A 24,444-nucleotide genomic window follows, 5' to 3' on the forward strand; every position below is an offset into this window, starting at 1 on the left:
ATACATGTTACCTCCAGAACTTCCAGAATGCAACAAAATATGGACTCTGGTGAAGCTGATATTAAAAGGTTATATTTTTCCATATGAAATTTTTTTTAATTTAAAAAATGTAAAGGATATGAAAAAACAAATGTACTTAACATACAAACTGGTATAATTATTAACAATATACAAGACTACCTGTACACTGAGATCTTAATCATTGCACAATAATATTAATAATTAACAATAATTTATATGTAATTATACAATCACAATTAGAGGCTATAATTCATAATGGATTAATAAAGAATAAGAATAATTTTTTGAAGAATTAGTCTAAAAATAATAAAAAAAATATACAATCACAAATATTGGAATGTAAAATTTATGAATAAATATTAAATATGATATTTACCAAAAAGTATTTTGAGTAAAGAATTTTTTGTATCATAAGATATAATTTATTAAATAAAGCGGTGATAAGAATATTATTTTGTATACAATCATTCAATCATAAATATTTAAATAATGAAAGGCTATGCTTTGTTTAGATATAATTAAATTAATAAATAGCTATAGTATTAATTTAAAGAAAACACTGCTTAAAAAATAATAAGATCCAAAGTATTCGTAAATAAAAAAAACAATAAAAATATATTGAAGTTTATTTAACTGCCTAAAATTGTTAACCAAGTAACAATAAAAAATATATAACTGTAATATAAAATTAAGTAAATCTAAACCCTTTTCATCTCAAAACAAAAAATCCAATCAACTTCAAACAATACACAATGAATACTACTTCTATATTTAAACTCCAATGTAACAAAATGTATGTTTTTTTTTTTATAAAACTCAAATTTAATAAGCTTTAAAAAATAAAAAACCTGCATCTTCAGTATAATACTGTAAAAAAAATTAAAACCAAGTTAGTAGTAGATTTATATGAGCCATTTACTTTGCAATAAGGCACACAACCAGACTGACTAATCAATGAAGGGATTCACATGAAAGAAAGTTTTTATACTCTAAAAATAATATATTTATATTGTTTATATAAATAGAAATAATTATTCTTTAACAATAACAAATTGAAAACACAATTGTTTCTTTTTTTTTAAATTGTATTTCATAACTATAAATAAATAAATAATAAATAAGATACAAAATTGTAAATAAATGTAGAATTTTTTAAAAACAAAATTAATAAAATCTACATCATTAACAAAAAACAAAAAAAATAACTTAAATTTTATTTTTACAAATAGAAAAAAACAATTGTAACGACAAACAATGAAAAAAATATGTATATAGTCTATATATTTTTATCTACCATATTTTTTTTTATTATTTGACATTAAATTTTAATCAATATAATAAAAATAAACTGTCTGAAATAAATTAATAAATAATAAAGAAAAAAAATTGGTAACCTATTTTCTCACATTTTTTGAAAGTAATCAATAAAAATTAAAGTAATAAAACAAAATAGTAGACCATCGATGAAAACATGTTTACAATCATTTTTATGTGAATCCCAGACAACTTAATTACTTAGCAGCAGTTGTCTGGTTGCTATTCCCATTTACATGTTTAGGTGATTCATCTAATGGTGTAACAGTTCCATTACTTTTAGATGGCGATGACTCAGCAGTGGGTGTAGTTTCAGGTGTACTAGATTGTTCACCAGTTGATCTTTTTTCATTGCTATTACGTTTATTCACCTGATTAATTTCACGTGTTGGCATAGGTTTTGACGGATCAAAATGATTAATAAGCAGAGTAAGCAGCTCTTGTCTTTGCTTATCAGATGCTTTACTCAATTTATCATTCAATAACGAAGAGAAAGCTTCTTTATCCTGTAGAAAATATGAGTAAAGTGCACAACTCAGTAAAAAAAAAAAAAAATCTATGTTCTATTAGAAAGCAGGTTTTTTTACTACTGAAATATCTGAACCAATTGTTTTTAGAAAACATATTAAAATGACTTTACAAAACCAGATTAGAAAAAAAAATTAGGTTGTCTGAAATTTGAATAAGAATTGGTAGGAGGAGACCTGCTGGCAAGATTCTAATCCTGATTAGAGGCTTTCCCTGTTCCACTCTATCCTACTTCCTTATACTTTATCTTTTCTTCCTTGTAAAGTTACTACAGGAATTGTACCAGAAACTGGCTAGGGGTGGCTGTTCCAACAAAGTCTCATTAAACCTGCGCTTCCTGCCCAGGATTGCAAAAAAATCCAATATAGCAGCTAAAATGCCTGTCAGGAGGCATCCTAAAATATTATGTGAAAGCCTAAGAAGACAAGTAAAAGATTAATTATTTTATTATTATACGATATTTTACATCAGATATTTTATTTTTAAATTAATTTATAGTATTTTCATTACATCCCTAAATGAAACTTACACAGGAAAGCTGTAAGCCAAATGAGACTAATTCATAAAGATATTTCTAAACCAAAGATACAGAAATAATATTAGTGTTTAATGTATATTATGTATCTAACTAATGTACTTTTTTCACTACAGGAACATGATATCTTTGTCTCATTGTCTGTATTCAAAACAGAATGTGGAAAAGGATTGAAACTCAAAATCTACAAAATGGGGGTAGATATTTGTTTTTAGACAAATAGCTACAAAAATTAAATTAAAAATTAATTACTTAATTTTAGTTGAAATTAGTAACTTTTAAAATAGACAAGATACTTTTGATTAAGATATCAATTTGGTTAAGTGAACGGGTATTTAAGGTACTTTAGTAACTAATTAAAATTTACTTATTTACAACATCAAAGGAGAAAAGGTGATTTAATGATTGTTCCATATGATTATGTAATGGGTATTATAAAATCTCTATAACTGAAAAAGAAGTCTTCCAAAAATGTAATGATATTATTCTAAATAATTAAAACATAAGTAAAAAAAAAAAAATTACTTCCAATAACTTTAGAATAATTCCAATTTTTATGCATCATATTCCGACACACTTATACAGGCTATTGAAGAATTCATGACTATGAATTCTATCCACATGTTACTGTTCTCGATTCCATCAGAAATAAATATGAGGTTAAATTTTGTTATGTTTAAAACATATATATAAATGAGTAAGACAAATGATAGAAAAAAAAAGAAAATGAGAGGTACAAAAGTTAAACACAAGTATTAATTAAAATACAATTTGTTAAAATCAGAAGATGATTATGATAAGTTGAATTATTTTGTTTTTTGCTTTGGGCTTTTTTTTCAAGAAACAATTATACATTAAGCCTGCATTAAGAAAAACAAGCAAACATGCTTGCCTTAATTATACATCTGTAGGGAGTAACATTACTGTATCATGTGGATTACTATTATTGTGAAAAGGCTATTTACATGCTTCATAGCTTCAGAAACCATAAAGAATCGGTCTTAAGTATCCAGTATTAAAAAGATGAGGGAAATGTCTAATACTTTTAACTTTGTTGGAATGAATACACAAAAGTAATATTATAATGTAACAACATAGAATATATTTCATCATAATTTTCTTTCAAAGGAAAGATTCACTTTCTTTTGCAAAAAAAAGCCGCGGCAAGCCATAGAAAAATAAAAAACAATTTCATCTGAAATCATAAATCACCAATATTTCCTGCAATAATAACAGCTCTATACACATTTCTGATAAAAGAGCCACTGGTTAAATTTTCAATCTAACTTACTTTCCTAATTAACATGTAAAGATACATTTAGCAATTAATTATGGAAACATATGTACGTACCCAATATCAACAGCAAATTTTTTCCAAAAACATCCTTCACCTCATAATAGGTAAAATTTTCACAGATTTAATTAATCCTCTACTTTTGTAATTCTTTGATAGTAGCAGCTTTGGGTATTATTACAATCACTTCCTGATTTATGTGAGCTTGAATTTAGTGAGAGAGAGTCAAAAATTATCTACACTTTTGCCAAAACACAACTTCAAGGTTTTCATACTGCCTTCTGCACATGCGTGCTGAAGAGTTGGTATGACTGGTCACAAGTTGAGAAATTTTATCCAGATTGCATCATTTGCCTTCTGGGTATTACAGTGTAAACATGTCCGCTTTGCTAGCAGTTTGCACCAAAAATGATAAAAGTTTTAAACTTAAGTTTAAAACAGATGGGGCAATTCACAAAGAGAGAGCAGGATGATCATCAACCTTCACAATGGACAACAAGATTCAGACTTCTGTACAGTCTGTGCACAACAGGTACAAAGACAGCTTGCTACAGAACACAAGCTCAAACATGTTGAAATCTGCTAACACTTATTCAATTGCTTCAAGGAAAGCAACACATTTTTGAGCAGAATAGTCACTGGTAATGAAACATGGTTTTATCACTATGAGCCAGAATCGAAATGTCGAGAGTATGGAGTGAAAACACCTGGGATCTCTGATGAAGAAAAAATTCAAGAATGAGCTATTGATGGGAAAGTTAGCATCAAAAAAAAAAAATGATGCTAACCATTTTTTTGTGATGCAAAAGGGCCTATAATGGAAGAATTCATGTAAGCAGGACTAAAATTAACAGAATGAGTTAGTTAAATGAAGGAAAACAAAGCTGAAGCCGGCAATATGACACAAATTCCAAAGTCTATTGTTGAAGAAAATGTTGCATAACAACACCCGCCAAACCATTCAAACCTTAAGTTGAATTTTGAGCTATTGGAACACACTCCTTACAACCCAGATGTTGTTCTCTCCAACTTTCATCTGCTTGGGCCGCTCAAGAATGTTTAGCAAAGTCATCAATTTTGCACAAACTTAAGATGTGCAGAAAGCATGCAAAAGTGGCTTCATGACCAACTGAAAACCTTTTTATGGGAAGGAATACACAAACTTGTGGATCGCTGGTTCAAGTGCAATGACAAGGGAGATGACTGTGTAGAAAAATTATGTAGATGTTGAACCCCTACCTTTGGGTAAACAAATTGCAATATGAAAAGTGTAGATAATTCTTTATTTAGCCTTGTTTGTAACTGATAGTTTGTTGGTTATTGTAAAATGTCCTTTTGGGCTCCTTCCAGAAGAGTAAGTACACAAAACAAACACCAACTGGCTGCATGTCTAGTTTTCTCTACTATTGGCAACAGTTTTAACCTTGATCATCTTTTGATTTGAATATGTACACGTTCAATTTCTTGGTGATATTTGTTTTTAGTTATACAAAATCTTATTTTCCTAATTTTTTTTTTTTTAAATATTTAATCATTTTTAAAATAAAATGCTAAAGAAAGTATGCAAAAGTCAGAGAAGTGTAATTTTATTAATCAGAAGCTGAACATGAACATAATTAAGAGTCAGAATAATCTTATTAGAATTAGAAATTATGTCAATTTCTACTACTTCCACACAATAATAAAAAAATGACAAATACAAGAGGCCATGAAAGAATCTACGAACTTGAACATAATTTAAAAAAAACAAATTATATTTATTTGTAAAATAAGGAAACTGTGGATAGTGAAAAAATCTATGCAATGGAATAAGTTATTACACTATGCAAAGGCCATACATTTAAAAACGTGCAAAGAAATGAATTCAAATTCATTGGATGTTAATGATAATTTTATTAGATTAAAAATAAAGCAACTTTAATAACTAAAAATTTCTGTTGAAGTAACAAGTAAACAATAATACTGATTCTGAAAACTAATAGTTTTTTTAACCCAACAGGTTAGGTCTAGTGGTTAAATTCATCATCACAAAATCAGCTGATTTTTGAAGTTGAGAGTTCTAAGATTAAAAATCCTTGTAAAGGGAGTTGCTTTTTTATGGATTTGGATGCTAGACTGAGGATAACAGTGTTCTTTGGTGGTTAGGTTTCAATAAACCACATGTCTCAGGAATGGTCAGCCTGAGTCTGTTCAAGAATACACATTTACCAGTACATTTACAATTATATGCCAGACTGTACACAGATGCTTTGGCACCTCTGGAGAGAACTGCTGATATCATGTCACTGTGCTGTTACTCTGTAATTTGGTAAACATAAATAAATAGTAAACCTGACATGTTAACAGAAATTTCTTATTTGACTGAATAAATATAAATATATTTCTTAGATGAATACCCAGACATGCTATTGTCAGGTTGACAAAAACGAGCAGCAGAATGGCTCCAGACTACTCAAATTTTTAATAAAATTTATATCATATATAAATAACATAAATTCTCAAATATGATAAAAATAATATATTCTTTAAATGCACGCACTTTATGGTAAATAAGGAACAACTGTAAAGGGGACACTTACTAACAAGACAATTTTAAAAACTAAACAAATGTGAAAATCCATCTCTGAAAAACTGCAAAGAATTTATTTATGAGAAAAATAAATTTCATATGAGGTCTCACATATATAAGGAGGCTTAAAGAGAGAAAAAAAAACAAAAAAACAAATTGTAACTGGGAATTAAGAATTGTAACTGATTAAGAAATTCTAAATTTGATCAAGCTGTTCAATCTTGGCCAAATCATTAACCAAAATAATAGAAGTATGTTTACTAGTTTAAATCTATAATAATACTGCATTATAATGTACACGGAAAAGTAGAACATGAAGCAATTACAAGGCAGTTACCCAAGGGATATAGGAGCAATCAAGGGGATAAGTGGTTATATAGGCAATGGAAATTTATTATAGTATACAACTACATTACTTGTAAGGAAAAAAATCATTACCTTAGAACCATCCTCCCATGCTTTTTTCAAAGTATCATAATCAAACAGAGCTTCAGTTAGAAGCCTTCTCAAACTGATAGCATGCCTGCGTTCAGAAACAGTCCTTCTCATTAAAGGTCCAAATACTGGTTTCAATGTGTTCTGCCTTTGCAGAACCAATTTAAATCCTTCGATTGCTTTTTCTTCATCAGCTATTGTTGAAGTAAATTCACTTAATGCTTCCATAATTACCTTAGAACTCACAGTAGCATCACCAGCACCTGTATTCTCACCCATACCTTGACACAAATGGTGAACCAACTGAAAATTACAATATTCAACAATTAGTTTTTAAAATAAAAAATAATGAAATATTTCTTAGTACATAGCTAATCTTATCACGCATAACTGTAAAGTTAAACCAAAAGAGAATTTTAATATTTCCTATGAATTTGTGGTTGAAATATACAGGTGATGTTTTTGATAATGATACATTAAAAATTACATCAAATTAACAAAAACACAAAAAATGTTTACATCAAAGAACTGAAAGTAAACAGAAAAATTACACCTTTCTGATCCAATTCAAAAAATAATTTGTAAAGGTAATATTTCTGATATCTCAAAAAAAGTATGTACAGTGATAGATATAGCATTTAGTATTACAACACATTCTATTCAACACGAAGGCAAAGGTTTTAATGCAACAGTTTACAGAGAAAACTGGATGCCACTTATCGAGGAAACTTATTGCAAAGAAATAAATTTCATTAAAGATACAGCTAAGTAAATGGTTTTACTAGTTTTAACAATGACAACGTATAGAAAAGCATCAATAAAAAATGAACCATTACAGCTAAACATCCTTGCTTTGGAATAGAAAATGACTGGTGAAAACATGCAATAAAAATTACGTATTGTTCTCTGCACAGCAACATGATAAAAAATATTTTTAAAAAATAACTTTTAATATCGCCTATCAACATGGCAACACATCTATGAAACTGACCCTCGACAGTGGATTTTATAAAGATAATTAAATCTGCTAAAAGAGCAGGCAATTATAAATTGATTTATAAATTCAATAACTGCAATTTAGGATATGGAGGACAAACTATACAAAACACTGAAAATAAAATAAAGTAGTAGCTCTCTTTATAGCTGCAATGTACGATGTGCATTCAAAAAGTAATGAGAATTTTTGTTTTTTCCAAAGAATTTTATTTATTCGTCTGCATTAATGTTATCACCTTAAAAATAGTCCCCATTAAATATTATACACTTATGCCAGCACTTTTTCCAATCCCTGACACACTTCTGGAACTTGATCTTTGGAACAGTGTTTAGCTCTTTCAGCAATTTGCTTTTTAACTCATCTATGCTTGTAAAACGATGGCCCTTTAAGATTCTCTCTATTTCTGGGAATAGATAAAAGTCACACGGGGCCATGTCTGGCGAATATGGTGGCTGGGGTATCATTAGTGTTGTTTTTGACTAAAATTTGATGAACAAACAATGAAGTGTGAGCAGACGCAATTATCATGGTGCAAAAGCCATGAACTGTTTCGCCACAATTCCAGATGTTTTCTTTGGATTGCTTCACGCTAACAGCATTGAACTTGTACGTAATACTCATTCATCGTTTGTTCTTGTGGAAGAACTCATGATGCACCATACTGTTAAACTCGAAGAACACAGCCTTCACATTCGACCATACTTTTCTAGCTTTTTTCAATCTTGGTAATCCAGAATGCCTCCACTGGGATGACTGAGCCTTAGTTTTGACATCATATTTATGAACCCATGTTTCACCACCTGTTACGACAAGTTTCAATAGTTCTGCATCATTGTTAACTTCATTTAGCGCTCCTGAACAACTTCCATTCGCTGCTGTTTTTGTTCAAATTCAACAACTTTGAAACAGATTTTGCTGTTACAAGTTTCATATCCAAAACATCTAAAAAAATTTCATGGCATGTGCCAATTGATATCCCAACATCATCAGCAACTTCTCAGATTGTGATTCAGTGATTATTCACAATAATTTCTTTCACTTTTTCCATGTTTTCATCAGTCGTTGATCTTCGTCTTCCCGACCTTCTTTGAAATGCTTATACCACTCGTAAACCATTGCTTTACTCATAGCAGACTCACCAAAAACAATATTTAACATTTTTAAAACATTGCTACACTTTATTCCATTCTTATAGCAAAGTTTAATATAAATTCTCTGATCCATTATTTATATAAATAAAAAAAAACACAAATTGTACCAAAACATGTGTTTTCCTTTTGACAGCTGGCAACAGACTTAAACATCTAATATGGCTAAAAATATACAGATACTTTTCAGACATGTTTACCAATACAACAACAAAAAAATCCTGAGAATAGGATTAATACAACCCAAAAAATTTCAAAATTCTCGTTACTTTTTGAACCCATTTTGTATAGCTGTCTTTACATTGTCTAGAATGTTGATCACATTAGTTTATTACAAATTAAACTTGAAAAAAAAAAAAATGTAACAGCAATTAGATAGGATAATTGGGAAAATTACCTATCAAACAATACCTATCAATTATCATCACCTTAGGAAACAAATGGCCTAACAGTTTAGTTTTAAATCTATTATATCTTCTCGTTTAATTTTTTTATCACATGTACATCACTTAAATTTTGATTAGAACAGCAAATATGTCTGTTTGGTTTGAGATTCTTGCTATTGCAAACTTTGACATAAAATTTTTATATTATCCAACCTTATGTAAAGAGAATATTAGATTGTGAGGGTATTACTGAGATGGAGGTTAGTTGTTTAGACAGTCTTTAAACTAACTTTAACACTTTCAACTGGCTAATATAAGCTAAATTGATACATCTTATTTTTTTGTCAGTTTGTAAATTTTTACCTTTACTTCATGAACCCAATACAAATATTCTACAATGATTTATAAAATACTGCTTACTTGTTTATTGATGATTATTTAACATAAAAATGGCCATCTAGTTTTACATTTTAAGTGTATGAATATAAATGATGTTGAGTGATTCAATTTATTTCAGTTAAGTTCAACAGGAGAGATAAAAAACAGACACACTGACTACAATTGTTGTAAAAATCAATAACATAATGAGTAACATTCAAAAAACAAAATTAATCACTAATTTTTATACAGTTATAAAGAAAAAAAAACATGACAAACTATCATCATTGAATTTATTTATTTATCTATTTATCACATAAATATCACATATTTTATTATTAAGGTTGATTTATTTTTGTAAAGCAGCATTTTACATGTTGATGAAATGTTGGAAGATATCCTGGTTATTTTTTTATGAATAATGTTTTTCCACTTTTTATGATTACAGGCAACCTTTATTATTATTTAAATTGGTACAGATAACCTATACGTCATATAAATTAACTTACTAATATAATGCACATTCCTATTAGTATGGTAATGTTTAAATACCATTAAAATATTTTTTGAAAAATCATATAAGAAATTCATTAAATTTTAAGAGAAATTAAAGTTAAAAAACATGTGATCCTTAGTTTTTGCTTTATTATATGTATAATAATATTGGATTCTGGTTCATGTCCCTTTTCAAAGAATCTATATAAAAATAAGAAATTTAAATAAGCTGCAGTTTGTAAACAAAATTCACATAAAAATAAATCAACACTATCTTTTTAATATTATCAAAAATACTACATCCTAAACATAATTTACACAATTATAGTATGGCACTGTTCTGAAGTAGGCTTGCAGTGGCTAGCCCAACTCAATAAATAACTTATCCAGTAAATTAACTAATTTCTTTGTTTTCCCGTTTGTATGAGATGAGGATATGACAGGTAGGAGGATGTAAGAGGAGTGGAAATTGTCTGATTATATTAACCAGTTCTGAGGATAAACAAGCCCATAAAACTGCCAATTCAGTGAATCATGCCACTTTACTAGAAATGGTTCAGCTACATATAATATATTTTTACTATTACAACAGATTATAACTGAAAAGCTGACTACTAATCTAACCTGCAATGTTTGCACTACGTCAAATCAGAATCACAATTTAATAATCAAAATTATATATACAAATTACTACAGTTGAATTATTACAGAATCACAAGTGCAAATTTATGACAAGTTTTTACACTCACTCTTAACTTGCTGGGTTCACGTGGTGAAGAAAATACTTAATAAAAGAGCTTAAATGAAGTATAACAAATGGAATCATCACATTAATTTTAAAAAAATATTTGTTTTGTTTTTAGGAAAGACTAGTCTATGCAATAAGAAAGACACATGCATATAGGACAGACTATGTGAGGAATGCAACATTCAAGAAGAGTAAGACAAAAGAAAAAAGGGGTAAAAATAGAGAAAGAAAGAAAGCAGGAACAATTGTTCAGACACTCAGAATAGAAAAGAGTAGATTTGCTAGGTGTATGGTGGAGGTGAGGGTTAAAAGAAGTAGACTGTACATTCAATATAAACTCTATTTGATGAATTTACTGGAAGAAGACACAAGGGAAAGTTGTAGTACTAAGTGAAGATTACAAATGGAAGGGGACTAAAAATCCACAAATAACACAAAGAAAAGACAACGAAGAAAACCTAGCATTGAAATGAAATGAGTCACCGATTGGTAGGATGGAAATCTAAACCATGGATAGACTTACATAAAAAAATATAAACTAATAGAAGCGCATTAATATTTTATATCTGAGGTACTTATTTTGTACTTTCTACTCCCAACCCTGAAGGGTTTTAAACAAACTTTATATAGATAGGTTAACTATATTAATAGATCACCTACATATATTATTTTACATAAATGCTTGAAACTTAATACTTAATAACTAAGTTATTCTTAAAGTATTTAATAAGAATATTCAGTCAGGAAACACTTATAACAAATTTCACACAAATAATTTATAAGTCTTAATTTTTCTAAACTGAACTGCTACTTAAACTGTACTCAATGTCAGATGAAAAGTAGGTTATACAGGATGATATTAAACTATGGAAATTGCTTCATATTTAAAAATTGCAGGATACCTGAAACAAATATGGATTTACATAGCTACAAAATTACTATTTTAAGGTGTTAGAAATTTTTGTCTGCCATCTTGGATCTGTCACACTGAATCAAACTTCTATTTTAAATAGAAAGGTTGAAATGTGACACTTTATGTTAATGTAAAATTTTACATGAAAAATAAAGGCAAAAAAACTGTTTTTTGATAGATATCTTCATTTCTGAGTGATAAGCTAATAATAAGCTAAATAAGTTATAAAAACTGAAAAATCATGATAGTAATAAACTAAGGTAAAATCTCCCACAGTAACTTTATTTCATATTACCTTCAGAATTAGATCCAATAAAAAACTTTTAATAGCTAATGTTGGAATTAATGGCCCAAACACTAATAATAACAGCCTTCAAACTAATGAATAACACTAACAACAATACAAATACCTAATAATTTGCAACATTAATATAAATTAAATGGCTAGGTCAAAAGTCAATTGATTATTTACTTTAATTATCACAATTATATATTCTACTATTATACCTCTACATTACCAACAGTGTTATTCTTTCGGTTTCACTTAAAAAATGCATTAAAATATATTATCTAATAGTTCAAAACACCGAATATATGTAAGAAAAATAAATCTTTTATTGCAATTGTATATAGAATACATTAAGCGAGGAATTAGTTGGTATTTTATTCCACGGATAAATAAAGGAACTTGCCCAACATTTGCCTGGGTGGATTTAGGGAAATCAGGGTAAAACCTTTGTCAGAGGAAAATCACAAAATACACATTTAATAATAAAATAAAATATGGATGTGGTTAAAGTTTATATTAATAAATAAAGTATAGGATGAAATGATTCCGGAACCGATTTAAACTTTCTCCATACTTAATATCTCAATTAAGAAAATCGGTTTGCGCCTCCACGTTGGTTCGTCTGGATAACCAGTTAGAAACGTGGAGATTTCTACTGGTGAACTAAATCGGAATCACCTCTCTGGATCACATCCAGAGTTGTAACTCGGGAATTTATTCCCACCCAAGGCTGACTTGCCTTTGAAAGTCAAATATGGAAGGTTTTTTAAGAAAAAATCCACCGTCTGGTAAATACCAGAGAAGGCTGCACTCGGATCCGGTGGGCAGCTGCTTAAAAGATAACAATAAATCGGAGCGTTTGGAAACACCCAAACACAACACAACTTTAAAATTGAGGATAAAACACAAGCAAATAAACTACATTGCCACTCACAACATTAATTCTCTAACTCAACCCGGCAAACTAAAAACTCTAACAGACATAATGGACAAACAAAAAAAACCAAACCGCAGGACTTCAAGAAATGAGAAACACCGATCGAGAGCCGTTTGAATCTCAGGGTTACAGAATTTACAAAGGAATCCCCGGGAAACGTGTGATGAAGAATTGCCCACAGTTCGGAATAGGATTTGCAATCAATCTTAAAATAATTGACTCAGTCGTAGAATTAAGTCTTACTCCCCCAGGATTTCAACCTTAACCCTAAAATCAGCCAATAAATTCTACACCATAATAAATGTCCATGCTCCCACCAATGACAAAAACAATCTTAAAAAAGATAGAGAAGAGATGGACAAATTCTGGGAACTTCTTGACCAAACTGCAAACAACATAAATAAGACCCACACCAAGATTTTAATAGGGGACTTTAATGCCCAACTTGGTAAAGAACGAAGATATCGTGATATTATCGGAAAATGGCCTGCCCAGAAGAAAACTAACAAGAACGGCCAAAGACTTGTCGAATTTTGCAGAAACCATAATACGATCTCAAAATCCACCTATTTTATGAGAAAACCAAACAAATTGAAGACTTGGAAACACCCAGATTGGAAAAAAGGAGAATGGCAACTCGATCATGTTTGCATGGACCGGAATTATCACAAGGAGATTTATAATGTAAAAGTCTTGAGAGGAACAGATACTGGATCGGACCATTACTTAATTAAAGTTAAAATAAAATTCACCCCGCATAAAAAGAAAAAATCCCAACCTAAAAACAAAAGAGCTTATGATCCACATAAATTAATAAACAATGCCATCTTTGAAGAAACAAAAAAAAAAAATCAAATTAACTAATAATTTAAAAGAACTGACATCCCAACTGAAAGAAATAGCTGAAGAACTAGCCCCTATAAACCCAATGTGACAAAGCATTCAAAGACCGACACCGGGCTTGGATCAACCACCAAACCCAGAAAACTGAAGAATCTAACCATGAATTCACCAAACAAAGGAAAATAACTCAGAAAATTATAAGAGGAACCAAACGACAAGCCCAAAAAAACTTGATTCAGCAAATAGAAGAAAGTTCCAAGAAAACTAACTCCCGAGACTATTATAAAATTTTTGGTCAGGCTCTTCAAAGATATGAACCACCCACCCTTATGCTGAGAGGAAAAAAAGGAAATATGGCCCACACCAATAAAGAAAATGCTGAAATTTTGGCAGAAACCTTCAATAGACTCCTCAACTGTGACGACTCCCCAGAGCTTTTTGAGATTGACACTGAAACTCCAGTTAAAACTTCACCGGTAAATATCAACCCGCCAACAATTCAAGAAGTTCTCGCAGCCTTAAATGAAATAAAAAACTACAAAGCAAGCGGAGAAGACCAGCTTTTCGCAGAACTCTGGAAACATTCATCAGTTTATTCAGTCAAAACTTCCCTACATCTATGCCTCGTGAAAATATGGAACGAAGAAAAACTTCCAGAACACTGGACCACAGCCCTCATTCATCCATTACATAAAAAAGGGGATAAAACTAATCCAGAAAACTACAGAGGCATATCTCTCCTGGATTGTACATACAAAATCCTGTCGAGAATCATATACAACCGATGCAAAGACCAACTTGAACTGGAACTTGGGGAATACCAAGGGGGATTTAGGCCATGGAGAGGTTGCCCGGAGCAAATAATATCCCTAAAACTTATGACGGACTTATATAAAAGACGGAAAAAACAACTAATAATCACCTTCGTCGACTTTAAAAGAGCCTATGATTGTATACACCGACCATCCATGCTGAATATTCTGAGAAACCTGGGCCTTCACCCTAAACTCGTAAACATGATAAAATTAACTTTAACCAATACCCAGTCCAGAGTGAAATTCAGAGGTGAACTCTCTCAACCCTTCTACATAAAAACTGGATTGAGGCAAGGAGACGGCCTCTCACCACTCCTTTTTAACTGCGCCCTCGAATTTGTCATGAGAAAATGGTATGAAATAAATCCCAAAAATATAAAAATGGGTACTAAGAAAAACTCCATCACACTAAATTGCCTAGGATTTGCAGATGACCTCGCTCTTTTAGCAAATAATATTCAAGAAGCCAAAACACAAATCATGAGCCTTCAAAACCTAGCACAAAAGATAGGAGGGCTTCATATCTCTTTCGAAAAAACTGAACTAATGGCCATAGATCCTCTGGTAATAGAGCACATTACGGTAAACAATCAGAAAACTAAAATAGTAAAACAATTTAAATATCTAGGGGAAATAATAACTTATAATTTAAATGAAAAAGTGACATGGCAAAACAGGACAAATATAATGATTAAATCCCAAAAATTAACTTGGTCAACATATAACAAAAAATGCCTTTCTGCTAAAACAAAACTTAAACATTATAAAACTGTAGTACAGCCAGTAGTCACCTACGGAAGCGAGACCCTTTTCAAAATCACTCAGAAAAACCAAATTGAAAAAATTCTGAAAATAGAGAGGAGAATTGTCAGAACGTGTATCAATAAAAAACACCAAAAAGAAGGCCAATGGTGGATTGTGCCAAATGAGGTGGTGTATCGAGAAATAGAGCCTGTTACTGATACTATGCGGAAAAAAAGAATCTCTTTCTTTGGTCATCTCATAAGGACACCGGAAACAAGACTGTCAAGAAATATCATTGAAAAGCTTTGGTTCCAAAAGCTAGAAGTAAGATGGATCAAAGAAATTAGAGAAGATATGAAAGAATTGGGAATTTCCCTGATTGACCTACAGAATAAAACTGGAAAAATTACAAAGCTAAAAGACAAAAGCATTAGATTTGAACAAAAGACAGACAAACGACAAAATACAACGAAGAGGGTGTTTACGGATGAAGAAAAGAAAGCAAGATCTGAACGGATGAAGAAATACTGGGCAGCTCGGAAGAGTAAAATAACACGCTTTTCTCAGAAAAGATCCAACTAAAATTGACTTAAGTGGTCCCATGTTGGCCGTAAAAGCATAATAATAATAATAATAATAAATAAAGTATAAAAATCATGAAGATACTATATATATAAATGTACGTGTACACACACACACACACACACACTAGCTACAAAATAAACTGTGTTCAAAAAGTGTTAATGAAATTTAATGGAAGTGCAAATAATTTTAACTCTTCATGGGCGGAAATCCATATATAAGTACAGGTATGTACTTACGGTTACCTCCAGCACAAGTACAGGAATGTACTTACGCTGGAGGGTGGAAACCTATCTATGAGTCTCTGAATGTGACTTCATATTTGCCTTCACATCGTTACATATTACAAGAGATGTTCTTTCAATAATTTTGAGGTAGGAATTCTTGATACAATGTGATTGGGAACCATTTTACTTCAGTTATCAGACGAGTTCAATGACTGTGCATATGTAACAAGACACATAATTATTTTCTCGTGCTTTTTACTCTTTTTTAAGTAATTTGTTTACAAATTCTTCCTGATAAAACTTCATTTTTAGCTTGCTTTGTTTAAATTCAAACAAAATTTTTCAAACAAAAATTCAGAAGGAAATTAATAAAAATATTTATATTATTATTATTATTATTATAAAACCATATTATATTATTCCCTGCCTGAGTGTACTACTTCTACAAAATTGCTATTATATTACCATTAACTTAATATTATTATTCAGTGTTTTTTACATGAAAAGAAATTATGTAAAACAACCAAAATCATCACCTATAGTTTGCAAACTCTAGTGTGCTCAGTGAGACTTGTGCCTTTTCAGGTAAGCTTTGTCTTGTAAGATAAAGTGTTCCTTAACCAGCAAGTTATATGTTCTTTTTATGCATGAATGCATGTTTTAAGTTACAGTTCTTACATTAACTTTTTTTTTGAAAATATCTTCCACCCACAGCCATAAAACATCGCTGCCCCTGAAGGGTTAAAATAAGTGACTATTCTTTCTTAAAATGGTTAACATTCATAAATAAATATCAATTGGCATAGATTTATTCAGACATTTTTTATCTTAAAAATTCTTTTTGACTTTATGAGGGCCTCAAGAGACAATATTATTTCAGGTGGAAGTATAGATATGCATAACAAATATTCAATAATGGCATTAAGCTAAGTGCTTTATTAAAATACTTCAAAGCAAAAAAGTATGGTTTCATTTGCTGCAAATGATATAATCTTATCCATCATCCATATTTAAAGTAAAATTGCTATAATTGATCCAATGAGTGGTTTGAACTACCACTATAGAATTTAAAGTCATTTTAAATAATTTTAACTTTGGATTTAGATACAGCTGTATCCCCTATGGAAAGGGTAAAACTAGATGGTTCAAGATTTGAGGCAGATCATTAATAAATTATAAAATTTATAATTTTATAAATTATAAACACACCTCGAGGTAGACGGAGTTCTACACCTTAAAAGTATGGACTTATATTTTATAGGTGTACCACATTGAAAGATGGCATTCTAACTGTCTGTTCTTGGCTCATAAGATGTGAAAACCAGTTGTAAGTAGCTCCTCTGAATGTAATTAAGGTTTCCCATCAGTAAAAAATGCAGAACTACATCAAATGCTTTTCTGAGATCGCAAAAAATTGAGAATGGTCTTTTTGTTATAAACGCTACTAAAAATATTTTTTATATCTGGAAAATGGAATTTCAATAAAAGTAACATTCCAAAATATTTTGACAATTGCCTTTTCAAGAAATTTTAAAAACTATAATTTTGCAAATACTTAAGAAAATATGGATAACAAAATTGGTCTATAATTATTATTTATTTTTAGTAAAGCACTAAATCTTTCTCTGGGAGCAAAATAATAATGTATGACAGCTTGAAAAATACTCCATAAATGAAAGAATTGTTAATTAAATTTATATGACGGGCAATAACATCTATGATTTCTTTTAAATACTGGCAGAAATTTTACCAATACCCCCCTGTTTACATTCAAAATAAAAGTTTTAACTTCCTTGTATTACCAGAAAATAAAGATACAGGTTCATCAACGAAACCACTCAAGGTTTGATTTGAAATATATTAATATTATTATAACTTCTGAATTGTTTAATATTAGATCATTTGTAACAGAAAATAGTTTATTAAAATTCCTCTGTTACAAGAGCAGAGTATAAGAATTATCCCTTTGAAATTTTAAATATAATTATTTGACTTGTTATACTTTCAAATCCACTTTCACTTTTAATAATACCCAACATAATTTAAACCGTAGTGTTTAAATTGTATATTAAATTATCATAATATAATTTAGCATTATGAACAAATTTTACATTAATCTATTTCTCAATTCCTTAGTGTAGAGCCAATCTTATAATTCCTTTTAATAATCCATTCAATATATTCTTTTATTTTAAACAGCTTATGTTTTACTAAAGAAAGCAAGAGAGAAAGCTTTTTGAAAACACTAAGAAAATTGTAAATATCCATCCAGGCTAATTTTGTTATTTTTTCAGTTTGTTTTTGATAATAAGGTTTTCAAATTTCTAATTAAAACTTTACTGAATACACACAGTAATCGTTATTTTGATGCAAGTTTAAAAACATAAAAGATTTGAAAGTTCTGATCTAAAGTACCGTAATCTGCATAAAAAGTTCAAAAATTATCTTAGCAATTTGGAAAAATATTGTCAATACATGGCAAACATTTATCAAAAACCATCCTTTTTTAGGGAAGATTGAATGAAAGGATGAAGGTGTAATCATTATAAATCCACTTTTTTGATTAAATCAAACAGGTTGCATTTAATTAAATAAAACAAAGCATGTAGAATTTCCAGTAATACAGGAAAAATTCCAAATGGAGCACTGGAACTTTACTAACCAAACAATTTTCCATGATTACTAGTATATTACCACAATTTTTAGGTTATAAATAAATTAAAAACATTTTGATCATGAAGTTCCCCCTTGTATGTAATAAAAGTTTATTAAAAAATTATATACAATATTTCTTGTATGTAATAAAAGTTGATTAAAAAATTATATATAATATTTCTATCTTCTTGCTGGTAGTATGTGATCGCTACCGAGATGAATCAAAGTACTGCTACTATTATGTATACAGAAAAACTATAAATAAATGATACAATTGTGTGTGTTAACACGCACACATACACACAAATGATAGTTTAATGAAAGTAATGTTTTAAAACAATAAAAACGCGTTTACGCTTACAACAAACAATAAATTAATACCTGATAAGCCAACCTAGCTCTGTCAACTGCACTATTAGTATTTTCATTTTCTCTATCCAGTAAAATCTTTGATAATACTCTTAATGAGAATGACCGTACACTCTGCTCACATTTTTGTTTAACAAATGCAAAACAATTTGCAAAACCTTTAACCACATTAGAAAATCTCTCAATTAAGTTATACCTAAAACAAGAAGTAAAACAGTTAACTACTTAACTCAATGCTCAATAATTAACTTTTTTTAGAAATACAAAAAATAATTTTTGATACAGCAAAGTATTACTTATAACAAAACTAATAAATTACAGGATCACCCCAAAAAAATATACAGGTTGACACTACACACACATACATGTAACATATAATTTGGGTAAAATTTGTAAGCTCAAATACACCAATAAAGATTTCATCTTTTTGGTGATTTTTTCAACCTGATGATTTTGCACCACCTGGAACATATCAGGGAATTGCATCCTGATAACTGAGGGGTACTAAAACTACAAGTTAATTATAATTTGAAGATAACGTTTAACAATGCTAAGTACAGTTTCACTACATACTGCTGGCTAAGTGCTGCAGCAGTCAATATCATTTAAACTATAAGGTAAAAGATAACAATTTTTTTTTAAGAAGAATGATTTTTACTGGCTGGTGTTAACATCAGAATAAACTTATTGATTTTTATCAGTTCACCAGCACTGACTGTGAAAATATTGATTTTGTTTTATACAACTGTTTCATCCTTTGATCATAGTTTCTAGTTTGTTGACATATTTAGTATGTTTGCTTTGTATGTTTACCATAGTGATGTATGGTTGCTACCTAAGATCATTACTTCAGCACTCACTGATTTGATTATCCATGTCTTTTAATCTATCTTTTCATTGATTTACCATTTTGTAGCAGCAAAAAATAAGCATATAATTACAAGTAATCTTTCATAATAAAATAAATCGCTGGACTCTAGCTGGGAAACATATTTCCTTTGCAGGGAGTTTTTTGTTTAGCATTCTGTAAATTGTCCACCTTTGTCCAGGAGTGATGCAGATAGGCTTTCAATTATATAGAATAAATTTTTTTTGTATAATATGATCTCAACATCACCTTTTTCTTTCTTTTTCCTGTTTAGCCTCTGGGAGTTACCATTCAGGTATTACTTCAGAGGATGATATGTATGAGTGTAAATGAAGCGTAGTCTTGTTACAGTCTCAGTTTGACCATTCCTGAGATGAGTGGTTAACTGAAACCCAACCACCAAACACCAGTATCCACAATCTAGTACTCAAATTCGCATAAAAATAACTGCCTTTACTAGGACTTGAACACTGGAACTCTCAACTTCCAAATCAGCTGATTTGGGAAGACGCGTTTACCACTAGATCAACCTACTGGGTTAATCTCAACATCACCTAAACTGAACTAAACAAACAGTGATGTCCAATAATTCATGGATTGCATAAAAAGCTGTGTTGTGAGGCAATGGAATCAAGAAACGTATAAACTGTAGATACACTGCTGCAATAAAATAATCAGTGTTACCAAAAATTGGAATAAAGGTTATGAAAACTATAACAATGAATGATGCCCAGATAAACTCACAACAAGCAAAATACAATAGTTGTAAGCAATGTTTAAGTAATTTAAATGTCATGGAAATTTTACAGGAAAGCCAAAGTGAACTGAAACAGAAACTGTGATCACTTATGCTTAAAACCCTTCTGAGTTTTACCTAAACCTATGAATTCGGCATTATATTACAGTTTGTATAGTGCTAATGTGGTTTTGTACCCTAAAATCAAGACCAAAGGTTTTATGCATCTTTGCCACATCAAAAATTCCCTGTCGACAGTAAGGAGACCAAATTACCAATTTATTTAAATGATCAAATTATAAAATCTAGGGACATATATGAATATTAATGAAGTTTCTAAGAAACTAGATTTTATAGATATAATTTGCTTTAAAGGAGAGTTTATAAAATTTGCAAACATTTCAAGAAAACATAATTCTATTTTTACAAGAATAATATTTTCTGATATGTAAATGGAACATGTATCCTGCACAACAAAGGCAAATGGAACAGGAGCAGTACTGACTGTTCCTATTCAAAAGTTCTGAACAGCCAAATGGATTTACTGCTGAATGTACCCTTCAGGATGTTGTTGAGTCTCTATTACAGGATTTGATCATCATTTGTTTCAATAAATTGTATTGAATTTTCAAATTTTTTCTCTAAATAAGAGTTGACTGGAGAATAACTTCTATTTTCATCAGAAATTTATGGAATAAATTTTGTTTCTACCCTAAATACATCATTTGGTATTTTAACTAAATCTTACACCTTAAAAAAAGTTTTATCGAAGTGTTAGATTGTGAGAATTTTTATTAACATTTTACTGGAAATTAATCTAAAATATTTCTTTAGTAAAACAAGAAAATAAAAATGGACTTAAAAATAATTACAAACTTTTCAGATGAAGGTAAAAATTTAACCTCTCAAATAGTAACAAAGTTCACAAGCAACACCTCAGTAGCATGTTTAGCATTGTTCTGCATGCTGAATTGGTTGACTATATACAACACAAAGTGTTCCTAAACTTTTATTTACTAGGACTTGCATTCTGCAGTCAATTTTTGGATTAAAAAATAATTTTCATGAAATTTTCAAGTGCATAGTGGGCCTTGTACAGTATTTTTTCTAGTGGAATGTATCCACAAATGAATATTTTATTTTTATTGCTTAAAAATGTCCCATGTACTAAATTTACTATGGCAGAATGTTACTTTAAAATATATTTGAAAGATAAGATTGATTACTAATAAAATTTACATTTAATATTTTTAAATACCAAAGCATTTAAAAACACATATGCTTTGTGAATAAAAAATATAAATATTGCAAAAAGTTATAAATAAAATACATGGTACAAAGAAAAGTTGTCATTTTGGAAGTATGTTCCAGGTATTGGTATAAGAAAAAGATAACACTATTACTACAATATATGAACATATATTACAATATTTTATGTTTTTTTTTTTTTTAATATAAATTCATACTTCAGAACAAACCTGAGCTACTTTAATGAAATTCGGACTTTTGTTTTTGCAATATTCTATGTAAAATAAATAAATATGGAAACTTATTGTTTGTTAATTTTAAATCACAACTATCTTAATTTTTCACTCCATTATAGCTCAAGGTATTAATAGGAAGTATAGTAATTAATCTGAACACAGGGAATTTTTTGTTTATTTCTATTTAGTGGCTACACTGCTTGACCACACCCATTGTCTATGTAATGCAAAGTTATTCATATTTTTTTATTTTTTGTTCTGTGTGTCTTGAATATATAATGGACATTAGTGAGACAAGTAAAATTGATGCAAAATTATCTGCTGTGGACTTAAAACGACAATTAGCAATTAGTGGAAAAGATTAACATGTGACAACTATTAAATGCTGACTTCTTGCACAGCTGGATGCAAAGCCTGTTGTCCAGCTAAAAAGCAGCCTTTAACACCAGCAACAGGAAAAAAAAGAAAAATTTCTCTTGTGGGCCAAAGAACATTATAACTAAAGAAGAGAAGATAATGAATAAAGAAGAAAAAGTTGAGTGAATTGACTATTGAAAAGATCTGGGAGATCGAGCAGCATGGATATGATTTATGGCAAGCAAGATGGGATGAGCCAGAAGATGGGTGGTATACGCATGATCTTTTACCAGATATTAGATGCTTGCAGTATGCTTCCTGAATTTCCCTGAAGAACTATGTTACAAAGCTTCTTTCAGGACATGATGCTTTTAGAGACAAGCTGGTGCGATTCAGCCTGGTGGATGCGGATTTGTGCCCGCAGTGCAGGGTTCTGATGACGCTTTTCACGAGTGCAAAAATATGATGAGAAGCATACCAAGGTAATTTGTTGTATCGACATTCTCAGGTCGGCACTAGATATACAACTGAATTGGAGTAACGAGGCCAAATGGTCAATAATTGAGGAATTTATGATTTACCTTGCAAAAGAAAGGATAGCGAAGGGGGTGTAGAGTCCTGACTGGGCCTCCCTTGTTTTTATAATTCTCATTTCTTTGTTACTTTGTATTTGCTGGTTGTTATGTTAATTGTTATATTGTGGTTTTGCTTACCGTTTCACTTTTACATTTTTCACTTGTTGGTTGGTTGGAGTTGTGTGTTGAACTCTTATCTGCTCAGGTAAGTGATTTCAGTTCCTTCATTCAATGTTTAGGAATTCAGTCTTTTTTTAAGACTACATTTGATATGCATACGAGTTTTCATCTTTGTTACTAGTACACCGATGGGAATGTAGCTTGCGGCATTTGCATCAGTGGCATCCTGGCCAAGGCGAGACTGTAATATATCAACCACTGAGGTTTCTGAAGATGACCTTTGGAAAAGCCCATCAGAGCTAGGTATGGAAGGGGTAGCATGGCGATTGAAAACATCACATGGTGGGTGTCTTTCCCTATGGGGTCAGGATGGACCAAAGAAGACTGGAAAGATATAATGTTTTCTGATGAGTCAAATTTTTATGTTCAGGAGCAAAAAATTCCATATGTCTGAAAAGCATCAGATGAAAATACATCACTGGCTCATATCCAACAATCAATTAAAAATCCTCAGAAAAAACATTTTGGGTAAAATTTGAAGGCCCTTGTTCATTTCTTCAAGTAGACAGTATGTTGTAAAGTAATGGATAAATCAAGATTCTAAAAGTAGGGTTGTGAAACAAATTAAAAAAAAAAAAAGAAGCAAATTCTCACAAGGATTTGTGTTCCAACAAGATTTGACACTATACCATACTGCCCAAAAAGATTGACAGATTTTTTGAAGATCAAAACATTGAAGTGCTTCCTTGGACAGACAACTTCCCAGACTTAAACCAAATTGAAAATTTTTAGGGAATCGCCAAAAAAAAACTCTCAAAAATGCACTGTACCACAAAAATTGACTTCTTTAAAGCAATACTATCAGTACAGTCAATGATGAAGGAACAAAAAAAAAAAAAGAAGTGTAGTAATTTACTGAATCGTAGTAAATTATGCCAAATCGTTAGCAAGAAATGTTTAAATATGAAGGAGGACATATTATATTATTAGTTACTAGATATTCATAAATTGTAGAGGTTTGATTTTTTTCTAAATAAGTTACTTTTTATTAAATAACATATGGGATCAGATTAATTTGCACG

The 24,444-nt window shown here is 30.1% G+C and overlaps 1 protein-coding gene across 5 annotated transcripts in view; it reads right to left on the reverse strand.

Moving 5' to 3' along the window:
- Positions 1–629: 629 nt before the first annotated feature.
- The window catches only part of exu (maternal protein exuperantia), a 52,684-nt gene continuing 28,869 nt past the window's right edge, over positions 630–24,444 (reverse strand). For all 5 annotated transcript variants that reach the window (XM_075361001.1, XM_075361003.1, XM_075361002.1 and 2 more), the window contains 3 exons: positions 19,235–19,418; positions 6,700–6,999; positions 630–1,841 (listed from right to left, as the gene is read on the reverse strand). In XM_075361001.1, the coding sequence (XP_075217116.1) occupies positions 1,533–1,841; positions 6,700–6,999; positions 19,235–19,418 (793 nt within the window). In that variant the 3' untranslated portion in view covers positions 630–1,532. The remainder of the gene's footprint in view (positions 1,842–6,699; positions 7,000–19,234; positions 19,419–24,444) is intronic.

This window comes from Lycorma delicatula, chromosome 3 (assembly GCF_047948215.1).
Source record: "Lycorma delicatula isolate Av1 chromosome 3, ASM4794821v1, whole genome shotgun sequence".
NCBI classification, from domain to species: Eukaryota; Metazoa; Arthropoda; class Insecta; order Hemiptera; family Fulgoridae; genus Lycorma; species Lycorma delicatula.